The sequence below is a fragment of the Nycticebus coucang genome, chromosome 3 (assembly GCF_027406575.1).
Source record: "Nycticebus coucang isolate mNycCou1 chromosome 3, mNycCou1.pri, whole genome shotgun sequence".
Classification (NCBI taxonomy): domain Eukaryota; kingdom Metazoa; phylum Chordata; class Mammalia; order Primates; family Lorisidae; genus Nycticebus; species Nycticebus coucang.
This window is the reverse complement of record NC_069782.1, coordinates 138,819,188-138,836,524: the sequence shown is the minus strand read 5'-3', so window position 1 is coordinate 138,836,524 and position 17,337 is coordinate 138,819,188. Positions and strand designations below refer to the sequence as shown.

Sequence of the window (17,337 nt, the reverse complement as noted above, 5' to 3'; positions counted from 1 at the left end):
TGCAGCAAGAGTAATTTGGCAACATTCTACCTCAGAAAACTCAGGAACTAAAAGTTCCTTGCTGAGCCCTTTGTTACTACAGCCATTTATCTACAATCATCGCCCTTATGCAGTTGTTCAGTACCTTCTCTCATCTTCTAGAACCTGAAGAAATTCGGTTGAACCTTCCTGCCCTGTGTCCTCTTTTCTGAGTGGATCTGAGCGAGGGCAGCAGAGAAGAAATGCTGCTTTCTTTCTTTGCTTTCTCACTAGAGAGAGAGACTTTGCTACACATGTCCTAGCTCTTCAGTCCCCAGCCTGTCTCTTCCACCCCAAAACTTTGTTAAAGGTATCAAAGATACATCCCTAATTAACTTAATAACTTTGATATCAGAGAAAAAAACATACACAGCTAGTTTCTCCCCTTGATTCACAAGAACACGTTTCCATTATGGAAAACCTGGAAAATATAGAGGAAATGGAAAGAAGAAAAAAAAATCACCTATAGCCCAGAGATAAAGTGTCAACATTGTATGTATATATCATTTTGTACCCTGATTTTTTTCAATCTTTCAATATACTGTAAACATATATAAGCATACTTTTGAGTGAATATTAAATTTTCCGTTATGCGGTTATGCCATAATTAACCCTAAGAATGGCCTTTGGGTTATTTCTATTTTCCCTATAATTTATTATAATGCTCTCATCACAATCTTGGTTCATAAATCCAAGTCTTAATATCTGGTCATTTTCGTCTTCCTATTTCTGGTTGACTTTTAGGGATAGTATTATAGGTTAGCAGGTATGAATATGGTAGGGCTTTTGACCCACCTTGCCCTTTGCCTGTCTGGAAGGTTGCATGGTGGCGTTTGAATGCACCCATCTTGCCACAAGCTCAACCAGCCCTAGATACTATCATGTATAAAAAGTGTTATAGGTGTGGTAGGTTAGTGTGGTAGGTAAAAAATGTTGCCTCATCACTTTATTTTGAAAAGCAACTATTTTAAAATAGAGACAATACTTTTGATACCAGGGCCTTTTTGCATTCTGATCCTCACAAGAGCAAGCCCTGGTGGGCTGGAGGCCCTGAGACCAGAGCTGGGCTGTCTACTGGGCTCTCCAGGGTCTCAAGTGTTCAGTGACCTTAGCAGACCCCCTGACAATGGCTGACAGTGTCCTCACCCAGCTGTGGTGCCACAGCAGACCCATGGGTGGGCCCCAGGCTCCGGTTTCATTCGTGGGCTGCAGGGCTGCTGACTCACTCCTTTTCTTCTTGCCTCTGACGGAAGCTCCACCTCCATGGGGCTCCCTGACCCTTACAGAAAGGGGCCTTGTCTGGCCTCCCCTGTCAGCGGGTCTTGGTTTTTCTGCTCTAGGTCACTTGCCTCAGAAGGGAGAGAGTGCTGTCTTCTTCCTCTTTATTTGGGGGTGCCAGAGGTTGTCTGTGGCAGGGCCTGGCAGTTCACCACTGGGCGGAACTTTTCAACTCTGTTTGTGGGACTTTTCTCATGTTTTCTGACTAATAATTCTTACTCCCTTCTCTGAGCAGGGATGTGGCAACATAAGGAACAGTCTGGTGCCATCATGTGGCAGACTAGAGCAATTGCAGCTCGGGGCGGGACCTGGGTAAGGTTCTGGCCTTTCTGAGCAGTGCCACTGCCACTGGTCCTGCCACAGCAGCTGGACTCCAAGCCAGAGTGCTTCCCTCCTGCTACAGGTGATGCTGTAAAATCCCATCTCAGGCAGGTGACAGGACTTTGATTTATTTTTAGGGCTATTCAATCTTCGAGGATCAGATGTGGAGCACAATCCAGTATTTTTCTCATATGCAATCGTAGGACTGGAGACAATCATGTGAGTGTTTGCCCCTTGCCTGGAACTTCATTCCCTGCAGTGCCTCGGTGCCCCAGTCTCTCCTTTCTGGTCCTGGTCCACCTGTCACTGCCCGATGATTTGCTGATGTGCTTCTTTTTTCTCTTTCCTTTCTTGTCTTCATTAACAGTAGGTTTTTATTTATATCCTGCTCCTCCCTTAACCTCCCTGATCACTCGAAATCTATGAAAGTATCAATACTGCTATGAGATGAAAAAGTAAGTAGGTGAGGACGTTAGGACCAAGCTAGAGTGAGGTTAGTTCACTAAATTCCTGCTGCAAGGCCACACATTTAATCCCAAGTTTTCTAGCAGCTGGTGAACAGGAGCACATAGGCTCAGTTATACAGTCCTAGAGCTACAATATGAATAAACTCAGTCATTTTAAGGGTCAGAAATAATACAGCAGAACCCTTTGAATTATGCTTTATTCAGTTGTCAGTTTATCTTTTCAAAGCGTTGCTGTGGCCTTCCTGTCATTGCTCTTCTATCTGCATGGCTGTTTTTTTTTTTTTTTTTTTTTGAGATGGAGTCTCATTTTATCACCCTTGGTAGAGTGCCTGGCGTCACAACTCACAGCAACCTCAAACTCTTGGGCTTACGTGATTCTGTTGCCTCAGCCTCCCAGGTAGCTGGGACCATAGGTGCTCCCCACAATGCCAGGCTGTTTTTTGGTTGCAATTGTCATTGTTGTTTAGCTGGCCCGGGCCGGGTTCGAACCTGCCAGCCTGGGTGCATGTGGCCGGCGCTGTAACCACTGTGCTACGGGTGCCGAGCCTATCTGCGTGGCTTTTTGCATTCAGACAACACATTTACTGAGTGCCTGGTATATGCTCGGGGTCTCTATTAGGTGCTAAGGTGAATGAGACAGCAGGGGTCCTAGGGAGAGGACTATTTCCTCTCTGAAGAATCTAGGCACATACATAGACAACTTGTCCACAAGGGGGAAGAGGCTTGGGGGGTCACAGGGTACTCTTGGGGCAAGTCACCTTGAAGCAGAGATGAAGGATAAGTGTGAGTCAGCTGGGGGAATGGCAGGGTGAGGACGAGCGGGACACTGTGATACCAGCTGAGGGAGCAGCATTTTCACAGGCTCTGGGCAGAAGAGAGCATAGTGTGTGTGGAGGATCCGAAGTAGGTCAGTGTGGTTAAAAGCTAGTGTGAAGCCAGGTCAGTAGGAGCCATGTAAAAGAAAGGCCTTGTGGGCCAAGTTCAGAGGTTATGCTCTTGTCCTGAGGACATCAACAATGAAATTTTCAGAGGAAACCATATTTTAGACTTGTAAATTTTAACGAATATTATGACTGTGAAAAATTGGATGGGACAAGACTTGGAGGCTGTGACTAAGCCAAGTGAGAGGTGGTGGTGGCCTGGACCTTCATAGTGACTCGGCAAGGCTGGAGATAAAGCTACACAGATATGATGGAGATTGGGCTGTCGGTCCAAAGGACTTAGTGAATGGTGGGGGAAGGAGGAGGGGTAAGGAGGACAGTGCTCTGGTTTGTGGTTTGGGGAATTGGTGGGCGATGATACCATATATAGGGACAGAGAACATGGTTTAGATAGCGGGGTTTGGAGGAGTTGGGAGGAGGGAACAGCTGCTTGGTTTTGGTTGCCAGGAGACAGAGCCTGATGCTCATGCACACATGCGCGTGTGTGTGTGTGTGTGTCTGTGTTCTCACTCTCGCTCGTGTGTCTGTCTGTTCTCACCCTCACTCATGTGTGTGTGTGTCTGTGTTCTCACCCTCTCACTCGTGTGTGTGTGTGTCTGTGTTCTCACCCTCTCACTCGTGTGTGTGTGTCTGTGTTCTCACCCTCTCACTCGTGTGTGTGTGTATCTGTTCTCACCCTCTCACTCGTGTGTGTGTGTTCTCACCCTCTCACTCGTGTGTGTGTGTGTCTGGGTTCTCACCCTCTCACTCGTGTGTGTGTGTTCTCACCCTCTCACTCGTGTGTGTTCTCACCCTCTCACTCGTGTGTGTGTGTTCTCACCCTCTCACTCGTGTGTGTGTGTTGTCACCCTCTCACTCGTGTGTGTGTGTGTTCTCACCCTCTCACTCGTGTGTGTGTGTGTCTGTGTTCTCACCCTCTCACTCGTGTGTGTGTGTGTCTGGGTTCTCACCCTCTCACTCGTGTGTGTGTGTGTTCTCACCCTCTCACTCGTGTGTGTGTGTCTGTGTTCTCACCCTCTCACTCGTGTGTGTGTGTGTTCTCACCCTCTCACTCGTGTGTGTGTGTGTCTGTGTTCTCACCCTCTCACTCGTGTGTGTGTGTGTTCTCACCCTCTCACTCGTGTGTGTGTGTGTCTGTGTTCTCACCCTCTCACTCGTGTGTGTGTGTTCTCACCCTCTCACTCGTGTGTGTGTGTGTTCTCACCCTCTCACTCGTGTGTGTGTGTCTGTGTTCTCACCCTCTCACTCGTGTGTGTGTGTGTCTGGGTTCTCACCCTCTCACTCGTGTGTGTGTGTTCTCACCCTCTCACTCGTGTGTGTGTGTGTGTTCTCACCCTCTCACTCGTGTGTGTGTGTCTGTGTTCTCACCCTCTCACTCGTGTGTGTGTGTCTGTGTTCTCACCCTCTCACTCGTGTGTGTGTGTGTGTTCTCACCCTCTCACTCGTGTGTGTGTGTGTCTGCGTTCTCACCCTCTCACTCGTGTGTGTGTGTCTGCGTTCTCACTCGTGCGTGCATGTATGTGTCTGTGTGTCTGCGTTCTCACCCTCTCACTCGTGTGTGTGTGTCTGCGTTCTCACCCTCTCACTCGTGTGTGTGTGTGTCTGCGTTCTCACTCGTGCGTGCATGTATGTGTCTGTGTGTCTGCGTTCTCACCCTCTCACTCGTGTGTGTGTGTCTGCGTTCTCACTTGTGCGTGCATGTATGTGTCTGTGTGTCTGCGTTCTCACCCTCTCCCTCGTGTGTGTGTGTGTGTGTGTCTGCGTTCTCACTCGTGCGTGCATGTATGTGTCTGTGTGTCTGTGTTCTCACCCTCTCACTCGTGTGTGTGTGTCTGCGTTCTCACTCGTGCGTGCATGTGTGTGTCTGTGTGTCTGCGTTCTCACCCTCTCACTCGTGTGTGTGTGTGTGTGTGTGTCTGCGTTCTCACTCGTGCGTGCATGTATGTGTCTGTGTGTCTGCGTTCTCACCCTCTCACTCGTGTGTGTGTGTGTCTGCGTTCTCACTCGTGCGTGCATGTATGTGTCTGTGTGTCTGTGTTCTCACCCTCTCACTCATGTGCCTTCCTTTTCCTGTCACCCACCTTGCTCTCTGCAGGCTCTTCATTGATGGTGACCGCATAGATGCCCCCAGTGTGAAGGAGCACCTGCTTCTTGACTTGGGCTTGGAAGCTGAATACAGAATCCAGGTGCTTCCCTACAAGTCCATCCTGAGTGAGCTCAAGGCCCTGTGTGCCGCCCTCTCCCCAAGGGAGATGGTGTGGGTCAGTGACAAGGCCAGCTACGCCGTGAGTGAAGCTATCCCCAAGGTTGGTGGTCCCACTTTGGCCTGTCTACACCCTACCGACCCCTAACCAGTTCTGGCATTGTGCAGCATTGTCTTTGAAGCAGAGGCCATTCGGGCAGCTCTCTGGGACCGGCTGTTGAGTCAGACCTGTGATCTCTCTGGATGAGACCTCAGAGTGAGAGCTGTAATGAGAGTCAGAGGGCCCTTGAAGCTCACTCAGTCCTGTGTTTGCCAGTGTAGGGCCTGAGAGATGATTTTAGGAGTACACATTAATACTTAGAAATGTATGTGTTTTACCAGCATTTAAACATACAGTAGAAAAAGTATAATCAGAATGAGTCCATGATATTATAAACATTATTTAAGGGAAAAGTTGAGTTTAATAAACTAAGTTGAATTAAAGATGGTCTAAAGACAAGTACTAAGTAAGTAGGGTGTGGGGGAGGGGGCAGGGTAAGAGCTGTGTGGGTGGTGTGAGATTCCTGAGGTTGGGAAGTGCTAGCTAAGAAGACTTGAGGCTTGGGAAGTTGGGGCTGTATCAAAGGTCAGCTGAATCCTGTTAGCTTTGCTTTGTACTGAGCCCCTGCTGGATGGTGCTAAGCAGCTGACACTTGTTGCCTCGTTTTAGTCAGGGTCTGAGGCAGGACTGAAATCCAGGCCTCTTTAGATGTGCCACTGTCCTGCCCTGGGCCTCTGGCTGCCGAGTGTCCTTTGGCAAGCCTGGCAATGTTCTCTTCTCCCCTGAGCAGTGGGCCATCCTGGGAGGAGCCCATCCCCGTCCTCTAGACCTGGCTTGGCATCATACTTCTGCCGCTGTCACTGTGTGTGATGTCTAGCAAGGCACTCAGGGCTTGAGTTCCTTGACCCAAAGGGGGCGCACTTTTGCCTTACCTGTTTCATGAGGGGTATGTAAGAGAGAGTGAGAGTGAGAGAGAAGAAAGAAAGTAAAAGCAATTTGAGAGCCTCTGAGCAAGTACCATGTATGCTGAATCCTACACCTGCCCCCACTGAATTACACAACTGGATTCTAACTTGTTCTCAAACTGGGAAGGGTCTGCAGCCCTTTAAGATCAGAACAGTAGCAGTAGTCGATGGTGATCACTGAATGGGAGTGGGGAGGGAGCAGGAGACCTCCCTCATCAGGTTATGTGCTACGTCTCTAGATGGGGGAGAAAGCCTCCTTTGTGCAGCAAGAGAAGGGGTTATTTTGGTCAAGCTTTGAGTGGTTAGTGAACTCTGACCACAACCGTAGATGTTGGAAAGCAATTTCTTGCTCATGGCTGGCAGCCAGCAGTCTCAAAGAGCTAAAGGTGGGTGGGTAGGGGGGAGGTAGAGCATGCAGGAGCGAGAACTTGTTTGATGTACTGACTCTTTTTAGATGAGCTCAAGCTCAGGGTTATCTATCAAAAGGGGCCGGTGTTTGGGTCCCCAGGGGACAGCTGTGTGTGGGTCCTGAGTGGAAGATTTGTCTCAAGTGCGTTCTGCTGAGCAGAGGTGGTTGTCTTGGTCTTGGTGAATGGGGCAGGCTTGATTTCCCATCCTACTGCACTTTGCTTCTAGGACCATCGCTGCCGTATGCCTTATACTCCCATCTGCATCGCCAAAGCTGTGAAGAATTCAGCCGAGCTGGAAGGCATGAGGCAGGCTCACGTGAGTAGAATGGCTGGTACAGAAGACAAGATGTGAGGGAGTCAGAAGGCCTGGCTCCCTCACCTCCTGCGTGGCCTTGAGCCTGGCACAAGGTCAGACTCTGAGCCACAGCCTCCTGGCTTCCAGAGTTAATAAGAATGAAATGAAACACTTGCTGGGTTAGATCTTTACATAGTATAACACAAAAAGCAAAAGAGATATTGATGAAGATAGTGTAGATCAGAGGTTCTCAACCTGTGGGTTGTGACCCACAGGAACTGTATTAAAGGGCCATGGCATTAGGAAGGTTGAGAACCACTGGTATAGATGATAGTGATGATGTGGTGATGGTGAAGCCTCACAAAAGGACCTGATTATGTTTCAAGGCAAAGGATGGGTGTAGAAAGATTTGGGACCCAGAGATAGCTTTTGGCAATGGCCTGTGTTTCTTGGCCCCTGTAGTGCAGAAGTTTATTCCCTTGGGGGAGCTGTGTTCTGAGGCGGGACCCTAACTGAAATACTGACCAGCAGAGGTGCCTGTTCCCTGATAATGGGATTGCTGCAGTGGAAAGCCCTGATTGATGCTGGTTTGTGGCTCTGAAGGTGCAGCCCTCTCAGTGTTGCCAGGGCTAGCCTCTGAATCTGGCTGTCTGGTTTTCAGTATTAACTTTAAAAAATATCTTTATTGTTTCTACAGATAAAAGATGCCGTTGCTCTCTGTGAACTCTTTAACTGGCTGGAGAAAGAGGTGGGTTCTTAGAAATTATTCAGAAGTATCTACGTGTGATTCTAACTGTGTCATCTCCATGCTCTATTGACCGTGAGGTCTAAGATCTTGATTTAATTTTACTGCTCTATTTTAATAATTCATTTTGGAAATTTGGTGTATGTATTTTAAATTTGATATGTGTATGTAATTCTTTAATTGTGGAAAATAGTAGCAAGGGTGAAGAAAGAAATTCCACAACAGAGTGGATCCCTTTTGGGTTAGGGAATCATAACTAAGTAGAATCCCATTATGAGGAAAAATAACCCTTATAATATCATGGGCAGGCTGCTTGTATTAGGAGGAAGAGACCCTTGTATATATCTTGAACTTTAAACCATAAAACTTTTCTCATTAAATTGACTCTTAGTCTTTAATTTCTTTTTTTTATTTTTTTGCAGTTTTGGCTGGGGCCGGGCTTGAACCTGCCACCCCCGGTATATGGGGCCGGCACCTTACTCCTTGAGCCACAGGCACTGCCCTAGTCTTTAATTCTTGCCTTTCACTCCCTGTAGTTGACAGGAGGGCAGTTTCTTTGTGCTATTATTAAACAGTATCGTGTTTCTTTTAAGAATTATATAAACAGCTCTTTAATTGGAAAAAGAAAATAATTTTATTCCCACCAGTGTAATTATTTTTCCCCAAGTTTCCTTCTGGCCATTTTTCACCTGTATACATCATTTTAAAAATATAAATCATTTTTACACATCTCTCAGTATACCAATATAATTTGTGTTTTGTTTATTTTATTCACTTAGAATCATAGTGTGACCATTGCTATGTGCTTTGAGGCCTTGGAGAAGGATCCAAATGGAAACTGCATCTAGGATTACTTACCCATTCTTTCCATTTTCACACGTTTAGGTTGTTTTTACCCTTTTGTTATTAATATTATCAATAATTCTGTGATAATACCTCTGCATTTATGATGATTTTCTTAGGCTGAGTTCCTGGGAGGGGACACCTTTGAATTTTTTAACTTAGATGCATAATTTTGGGAATTTTTAGGATAAAATACCAAGGCAAAATAGTTAAGTGAATAAGCAAATGAATAAAACCCCTTCTAGTTTAGATAGCTTTCGACATTGTCCTCTTGTTGAAGATGAGACCTAAGCTGTGTCCTGTTGGTTGGGCAGATGGGATATAGAAGTTGAGGTATAAGTCAGCTTTTCGTGTGTCCCCTCTAACTTGTAGGGGGCCCACTTGGATTTCTCTCTCCAGATGAGTCATAGGCAATTTTCTCATAGGTTCCCAAAGGTGGTGTGACGGAGATCTCCGCTGCTGACAAAGCTGAGGAGTTTCGCAGGTAAGGATCCCTTTGGGGGACCGTGAACCTCTGCTGATTTCCTTGCAAGTCAGCTGAGGCTGGAGGGGTGCTGCTTCTTGGCACGGTGGAAACCTTCAAGCTGGTCTGCTCTGTGTTTTTCTGTTGTAGGCAGCAGGCGGACTTTGTGGACCTGAGCTTCCCAACGATTTCCAGTACGGGACCCAACGGCGCCATCATTCACTACGCGTAAGGCACGCGGAGGAGCATGCTGTCTGGCTTTGCTGTTGCTTCTGCATGGAAGCCCAAGCGGGGCAGAGACATTATTTTACCAGAGGCCCCTGCGTCCACCTCCATGTGTCACGGAGACTGTAAAAGGAAGAGAAATAAGACCTCTGAGGTCTTATTTTTTTCTCATATTCTCTCAATCCATAAGCCTCTGCCTCTGAGATGCTCCTCTCAGACTCCAGGCAGCCCTGGCATCCTTCACCGTGTAGTCAGATGGCGTCCCTCTTTGCTTTTTGAAGCTATAGGAACTGTATTCATAGCTCTTGAATCTTGGGGACTGGAATTTTGGAGTGTTTTTTTTTTTCCTGATAATGGCAGCCTTTTTTCTTTTTTTAAACTTCTGATTAATATAAAGGTACACAGGATTAGGTAACATTGTTTGCGTTTGTTAGGTAAAGTCTGAGTTGTAGTTGGGTCCTCACAGCAGCCTTCTCAATGTCCTAGTCCAGGGTTGTTCAACCTTTTTTCTTCTCTGCCATACATTGGAAGAATAAGAGTTGTCTTGGGACACAGTAAATGCAAAAACACTATGAAAGCTAATCAGCAAAAAAGTACATGCATGCTTTTTACGATATCTGACACTGCAGACAAGCAAAAAACATCCTCACAAAATCAGCACGTGGTCCATGGGCCAAAGGTGGACATCCTTGTACCCAGTCTTTACATTGATCTGTGGGCTCCGTCACCTCTGTACCAAAAAAACTCGTCACTAGGTTGCAGGGCAATTTGTTTTGGGTAGAGAGATAATCACTGCCCTCCCTCCTCTCCCCCTGGGCTTGAAGCCTGAAGCCTAGCATCCTGGTCTGTGGGAATTTTTACCGTATGATCTGTGAGAAGCCCTAGACCCACAGAGCTGAACCTCCCTGAACTGTGAACTGAGGTTGGGGTGTGGCATGTTCGGGACTGACAGCTGCCTGTGCAGGTGGTGGGAAATGGAATTCGGCCTGGCCATTGGGCTTCAGCTTCAGCTCTGCCCAGCTTAAGCTGTTTTGCTTTGCACTGGGCACTAGGCATTTCGAGTCTTACGCTTTCCCCTCTGGGAGACGCACAGTCAGGGAAAGAGCACTTGGTCCGTCTCTCTGTGCTACATGTGGGCACAAATCCCTCCCAGCCCCTTTTTAATAATTGCTTTTCGAGGTTTTAGTCTTAGGGCAGATTCTGAAGCCGTGTGTGGGAGATAGGCACAGATGTGATAGTATAGTTTTCTCACATTAATACTTCTGTTCCAACATAAAAATATCGAAAGGACTCCACTTTTTGTCTTACGTTTAACTCAAATGATGAATTTCCTGGCTGGATATTATCCTGCAATTTTGCATATAATTAAAACATTAGGGCGGTGCCTGTGGCTCAAAGGAGTAGGGCACCAGCCCCATATGCCAGAGGTGGTGGGTTCAAATCCAGCCCTGGCCAAAAACTGCAAAAAAAAAACAAACCAAAAACATTAAGCAATTTGATTTCAAGGGGAGAGAAGTTTGCTCCCCCTTTGGCATTTCTTCATTGTGGACTGTTGGAAGCTGTGAACTGATGGCACTGGAGGATGAACCCCTGTCTGGTGGTGCTTTAGTTTAGCTCCTGTGCCAACGGGTGCTTTTCCCGCTGAAGAGGGCTAGGACCTGGGGATGAAGGACAGCCTCCCTTCAGCTGAGGGGACTTGGAATGTTTTCATCCCTTCAGGCATTTCTCAGTGCAGTATCTAGAAAATGGCGTGGGGAGGGTGGATCCCTTTTGAAAATACCTCATGTTCATTTGAAAAAAGTGCTCGAGCAGAAAAGTGTCACGATCCACTCCTTCATTCCTGACAAACGCCTTTAGTTTTTCTCCCAGATTAAGAAATTCACCCCCTCCCTGTCTAGGGGACTGGGGGTCGGCCCCTGATGATGTGTGGTCTGGAGGTTGAGACAGGGCCCAGGGCTCCCTGAGGCAGCCTGTGGCCGTTCCAGGCTGCTCCCAAGACTAGCCTGGTCCTGCTGCTCCTCTTGATTCTCATTTTTGTGTGGCTTTTATAGTTACATCTTGAATCCTTGTTTCATTCCAGACACAAACAGAGGTGGATGTAAAGAAATGTGTTGACTGGGTTTTTGAATAGAAGAAGTTTTTAGTATTAGTTGAAATAATTTATTGAGTTTTTACTTTGATGTAATTTCAGGCTTACATTAGTTACAAGGACAGTACAAGGAACTCTTTAGGCCCTCCTCCCAGATTCACCAAGTGTTTACATTTGTGGAATAATTAATTTTTTTTTGTTAACTTTGTTAGGCCAGTCCCCGAGACGAATAGGACCTTGTCCCTGGATGAGGTGTACCTCATTGACTCGGGTGCTCAATACAAGTAAGTGACCTGGAGCTGCCGTTGATCTTGACTCTGGATTTGAGATAGCTGAGTAGGTGCACAGGCAGGGCTCCAGCTGAAAGTGCTCAGCTGCTCATTTTATTCTGCACTGGCCACTCATGTTCTCGTGTCTTGTCCTTTAATTCGCCCTCATTGAAATAGCCCAGTTGTGACTCTGTTCCCACAAAAGAGTGTTTGATAGAAATGTTAGTCTTTGGCCAGAAGTTGTTTAAATGCTAAATAAATAACTGTGAAATAAAGCACACTTTTGGAACCATTGGAAAGTTTTCTGCCTCAGTCCATAAATTGTCTGCTGGTTCCCTATACCCAGGGCTTTATGATGTAAAGGATTAATTTTGAATGAATGAATGAGAAAAGAGGGGTGCCCCTAAATTTCTAGATTTCCTTGTCTTGCCACTTTCCTGGCAGTTGGGACTGTGCCAAGGGAGGACCTAATTATTAAATGAGCTTAGCCAATAACATGGTAACCACACCTAGCCGTAGGACACAGGGATAGAAATAGTATCAGCCTAGAGCTAAGGGTACAGGCCTCATGTGGTAATGGTATAAACTTTTGTTCACTTCTAAATTTTGACAGGATTCTGAGTTATCCTTTCTGTCTCAGAGATGTGGGTTAGGGTGTGTTAAGAGATTATACGGGGATATTTTTAGGGTTTCTGTCTAGGAAACCCCTTGCTATTTTAACAAGAGGAGTTAGATTTTGGCCCTCTTTTGCTAGAAAGCTCCTGTTTACTCTGGTTTCTTCCCTCTTGTTCAGAACCCCAGTGATGGTGTCTCTCATGAAAGAGCCCTCACACCACAGACCAAGAGTGTATGTGTCAGGCGCCATTATCAAGCCATCCTTGTAGTCACACTTTGTCTCATTTTTTAATAACAACTTTATTGAGATAAGATTTATGCACCACACAATTTAACCACTTAAAGTATATGTTTTCTTTTAAATTCACAGAGTTGTGCAAGCATCACCACAATCAATTTTAGAACATTTTCATTACCCCCAGAAGAAGCCTCATACCCCCTTTTCCTCTACCTAGAGAACCATTGCTCTATTTTCTGTTCCTATGGATTTGCCTATTTTGGACATTCCATATAAATGGCATTATATAATACATGGCCTTCTGTGTCTGGCTTCTGTCACTTAGCATAATGTCTTCAAGGTTTATCCATGTTGTAACAGTACTTCATTCCTTTTTATTGCCCAAGAATATAACATTGTAGGGCAAATATCCCATTTTGTTTATTCGTTCATCAGTTGGTTGATATTTGGGTTGGCTCTACCTTTTGGCTGGTATGAAAATGCTGCTTTGAAAATTCATGTGCTGGTTTTTGTTTTAGTTCTTTTGGGTCCATACCTAGGATGGAAGTCACCATATGAAAGTTCCTTCTATGGAACTGCAAACTGTTTTCCAAAGTAGCTGCACCATTCTACATGCCCGCCAGCAGTCTGTGAAGGTTCTAATTTTTCCACATCCTCACCTGTCTCATTTGACTAAAAGCTTATTTCAGCTGAAAACTAATTTGTCCTTTCTTTCGGAAAGGGATGGAACTACAGATGTGACCCGGACCATGCATTTTGGGACCCCTACGGCCTATGAGAAGGTAAGGTAGAGGCAAAAAATGCAAGAGGCCCTTTGCTTTCTTAAGAAGATCTTTGCTTTTGTGAAAAAGGATTATAAGTAAAAATTACATATGGGATAGTAAACTATCCAACATATGGGATAGGTACTGTGAAGTCAGGGTTATCTGCTTTATGAAATTCATTTAATTAACTATTGGAGAGTAAGACATTTGGGGAAATTTTAAAAGCATTCTGTTAAGGTCAGGACAGTTCAGATTCAAGTTTAAATAGTCTGGCCTTTTGAGTCAGGAAGTCTTTGGGGTTGGGGGGTAGGGAAATATATGCTTTACAAGCAGTGTCTAGATGTGGTTCTGAAGGCTGCCTCCTCTTGTTTCAAGTCCAACATTCTTATTTACATGCTCAACTGCCTAGGAGCTTTCTGATGTGATTGTCATGGGAAGGGGGACAGAGCTGTCCCCCTTCCCGTGTGTGCTTAGGGGTCTGGAGACTTGGTTTCTGAACTTCTCCACTGTTTGCTAGCTCCACGAGCTTGAACAAAAGCACTTGCCATCCATGAAAATGGGGATAAAAGTACCCACCTCCAAGGCTGATTGTGAAGATTGTGAATTTCTACGGGCCCTGTGAGTTCCTGGGTCACCCCTGCTCAGCGAATGCTGACTGAGTCTCTCAGTGAACCTCCTTGTCCAAGGAGCTCTCTCAGGAAAATTATCGCAGGAAAAGGGTCTTATGCCATATAGTGGGGTGCATTTCTGGGTCTCAGTCCCTCGCTCTGTCCATTTGCATGCACCAGTGCACCTCAGTAGCATTTGGACTTGGGTCCAGGATTCCATTGATGTGACTCTTTTTGTGTTGTAGAAAGAGCCCCAGACCAGGTTAAGGAGTGTGGAGTTTTAGTCCTGACTTTACCTTACTAGCAAGCCACTAACCTTTGGAGCAGCACTTCCCTTGTTGGGACAGCAGGGATAACCCCCAAGGATAGTACGGTCGTAAGGAGCACAGGTGGTGAAGCGAGACAGCCTGCCTCTGAGGCCAGACACTGCCACTTAGGGACTGTGTGATCTGGGCATACTCCTGAATTTGTGGCAGTGCCACCATGGTGAAGTGTGGGCCTGAATGTACAGTGCTTAGTAGAATGCCTGGCACAGAGAACCAGCTCAGCCAGTGCTAGTCAGGGTGATTACTCTTCCAGCCTTTCTAAGGCTCACATGACATAGAGTTTGTCACAGTGTTCGTTATAAGATAAAATCCTGTGGGATCATCTCTCTTAACAGTGCTCTTGCACTAAATATAATTTTAAGGTTTTTTGAAAAGTTGGTCCCAGGGCAAGGCTTTTAATTCACTAGATTTTTTTTCTTTTTACTCTGATTTTCTCTGTGGTATTGCTAAAAACCTTAACAAGCAAGGTTTTCTGAACTGTCAGAAAACTAGAGGATTGAGACATCTGTCCACATTCTGCAACGTGCCCCCTGGGTTTTCTTTGGCAGGAATGCTTCACGTATGTCCTCAAGGGCCACATAGCTGTGAGTGCAGCTGTTTTCCCGACTGGAACCAAAGGTAGGTGGTTCTTCCTGTCATATGGTAGACTCCTTTTTGTGCTCAAGAATCAAACATGTCCAAATTTGAGTGGAAGGACACAGTCTTCCTCTTGCCGTGTCAGTCCCCATCCCACCCCAGGCCTGGCCGGTCAGGTAGGGGTGCTGTGTGGAGGGAGTGTCCCGGACCCACTGATAAACCCAGAGGCCCTCCAGGGGAGTGAGGCTCAGGACGGGCCCAGTGTCAGCTGTGAGCTTCTCTCCTGACCACTTATGGTATTAGATAGCACTGTAGGCAGCTCCCAGGAGAGGACAAGCTGGGGCAAGGGCCTGCGCAGAATTGGTGGAGCTTCCTGTCTGCCCTCTTAGTGCAGGGCCAGTCACTCTTTTCAGGATTCTTGGCATTTATTTTACTGTGATCCTGAACTTTAGATATGTACTTACTTGCTTAGGGACTGGTGGGTGAGACATTAGACTAGGAGTTCACAAGACCTGAACCTAGACCTGGTTTGATCTGGTATATGTTCATCTCCCGAAGCCTCAGTTTCCTCATCTCTCATCCGGCCTGCCTGCCTGCCTGCCTGTAGTCTGGCTAGAATCTCATCTTTATATTTCTATTTTTTTGAAACAGAGTCTCACTCTGTCATCCAGGCTAGAGCGCCGTGTCATCAGCCTGGTTTATAGCATCCTTGAATTCCTGGACTCAAGTGATCCTCGTGCCTCAGTCTCCTGAATAGCTGGGACTATAGGTGCCTACCACAATGCCCATCTAATTTTTCTTTTCTTTTCTTTTCTTTTTTCTTTTTTGAGACGGAGTCTCACTATGTCACACTTGGTAGCGTCACAGCTCATAGCAACCTCAAACTCTTGAGTTTAAGTGATTCTTTTGCTTCAGCCTCTCAAGTAGCTGAAGTGTCCGGCTATTTTTTTTATTTTTTATTTTTTATTTATTGTTGTTGTCCTTGTTGTTTAGCAGGCCTGGGCTGGATCTAAACCCACCAGCCCCAGTGCATGTGGCCGGTGCCCTAACCAATGAGCCACCAGCACCAAGCCTAATTTTTCTATTTTTAGTAGAGATGGGATCTCACTCTTGGTCAGGCTGATCTTGAACTCCTGAGCTCAAGGGATCCTTCTGGCTCCCAGAGTACTAGGTTTACAGGCATGAGGCACTGCATCCAGACTCTTTTTTTTTTTTTTTTTTTTTTTATAGAAAGGATTTATTTACCACGTGCTTGGAGAAAAAAACCAGAGTGATAACCCTTCATCTTGGTAATTCTGAAACCTTAGGGTCTCAGATCTGGGAAGGGAGTGTCCATGCCATGCAGTGTGGCCTTTATCTGCTGTAGGTGTCCACCCCTTACCAGCAGCCTAGACTGGCCCCTTGGTAGAGCCCCTCAGTAGACTGACCCCTCAGTAGACTGGCCCCTCAGTAGACTGGCCCCCTCAGTAGATTGGCCCCTCAGTAGACTGGCCCCTCAGTAGAGCCCCTCAGTAGAGTGGCCCCTCAGTAGACTGACCCCTCAGTAGAATGGCTCCTCAGTAGAATGGCTCCTCAGTAGCTCTCATTTTTAAAAAGTTCTTTCCTTGTGCTGTGCTGAAATATGAACCTTCTAGTAACTTTTACCTGTTGGTTTCTTTTTCTTCTTTTGGAGCCAAACATAATAAATCCGATCTCTAAAGTGCTATAGAAACATCACCAAGTGGCCTTTTATGTGTCTTTCAGGCCACCTTCTCGACTCCTTTGCCCGTTCAGCTTTATGGGATTCAGGCCTGGATTACCTGCACGGAACAGGACATGGTGTTGGGTCTTTTTTGAATGTCCATGAGGGTCCTTGTGGCATTAGTTACAAAACATTCTCCGATGAGCCCTTGGAGGCTGGCATGATTGTCACTGATGGTAGGTGTCATTCAATAGAGGACACGTGTGCATCCTGGAGCTTTTTTGAAAGGTCTTTGTTGTGTCTTAGTTTTAAATTATTTTAAGGTAAATTGGCAATAATTTTCCCCTCCTGTCACATTGAATTAGCAACATATCAACAGACTTTTCTGATAATAGAAGTGACACATGTTCCTTTTAGAAAAAAAGGAAATTATGGAATACTATAAAAAGAAAATTAAAATCATATGTGCAATCTGACTACCCAGGGGAGACATGACATATATTTTGCTGTGTTAGCTTTTGGTCTTCTATCTTTAGTCAAAGATCACACTGTTTGTATTATGCTTTCTTAATATATTACCTTTTCCTGTGTCATTGCTAAATATTTGTAAATATATTTAGTGCCTGCATCATGTGTCTTGTGGATACATACATGATTTATTTGGTGGGTCTGTTATTGTACTATTTACCTGAAGCCAGTTTTCAGGATCTGCAGAGCCTGTTCTGTACCTCAAGTGCCTAGAGCAGTGCTGTTCAACCTTTTTTATCTCATGGCACAGTCAAACCCATAGTTAAACTTCTATGGCACTCTTAAATTATATTGATCAAAAAAAAAAAGAGTAAAAAAATATAATTACTGTGCTTTGAACTTCTTTTGAAAATAATTTAATTAATGATCTTTAAAATTTTTCGTGGCACACTCAAGATCCTCTCACGGCACACCCTGTGAAGATCACTA

General features: G+C 45.7%; 1 protein-coding gene across 2 annotated transcripts in view; it reads left to right on the top strand.

The window, feature by feature from the left end:
* The window catches only part of XPNPEP1 (X-prolyl aminopeptidase 1), a 56,971-nt gene that overhangs the window by 34,160 nt on the left and 5,474 nt on the right, over positions 1 to 17,337 (top strand). For both annotated transcript variants that reach the window (XM_053583674.1, XM_053583675.1), the window contains exons 9-18: positions 1,755 to 1,836; positions 5,121 to 5,331; positions 6,870 to 6,959; positions 7,636 to 7,686; positions 8,952 to 9,010; positions 9,140 to 9,217; positions 11,516 to 11,587; positions 13,147 to 13,207; positions 14,672 to 14,741; positions 16,443 to 16,616. In XM_053583674.1, the coding sequence (XP_053439649.1) occupies positions 1,755 to 1,836; positions 5,121 to 5,331; positions 6,870 to 6,959; positions 7,636 to 7,686; positions 8,952 to 9,010; positions 9,140 to 9,217; positions 11,516 to 11,587; positions 13,147 to 13,207; positions 14,672 to 14,741; positions 16,443 to 16,616 (948 nt within the window). The remainder of the gene's footprint in view (positions 1 to 1,754; positions 1,837 to 5,120; positions 5,332 to 6,869; positions 6,960 to 7,635; positions 7,687 to 8,951; positions 9,011 to 9,139; positions 9,218 to 11,515; positions 11,588 to 13,146; positions 13,208 to 14,671; positions 14,742 to 16,442; positions 16,617 to 17,337) is intronic.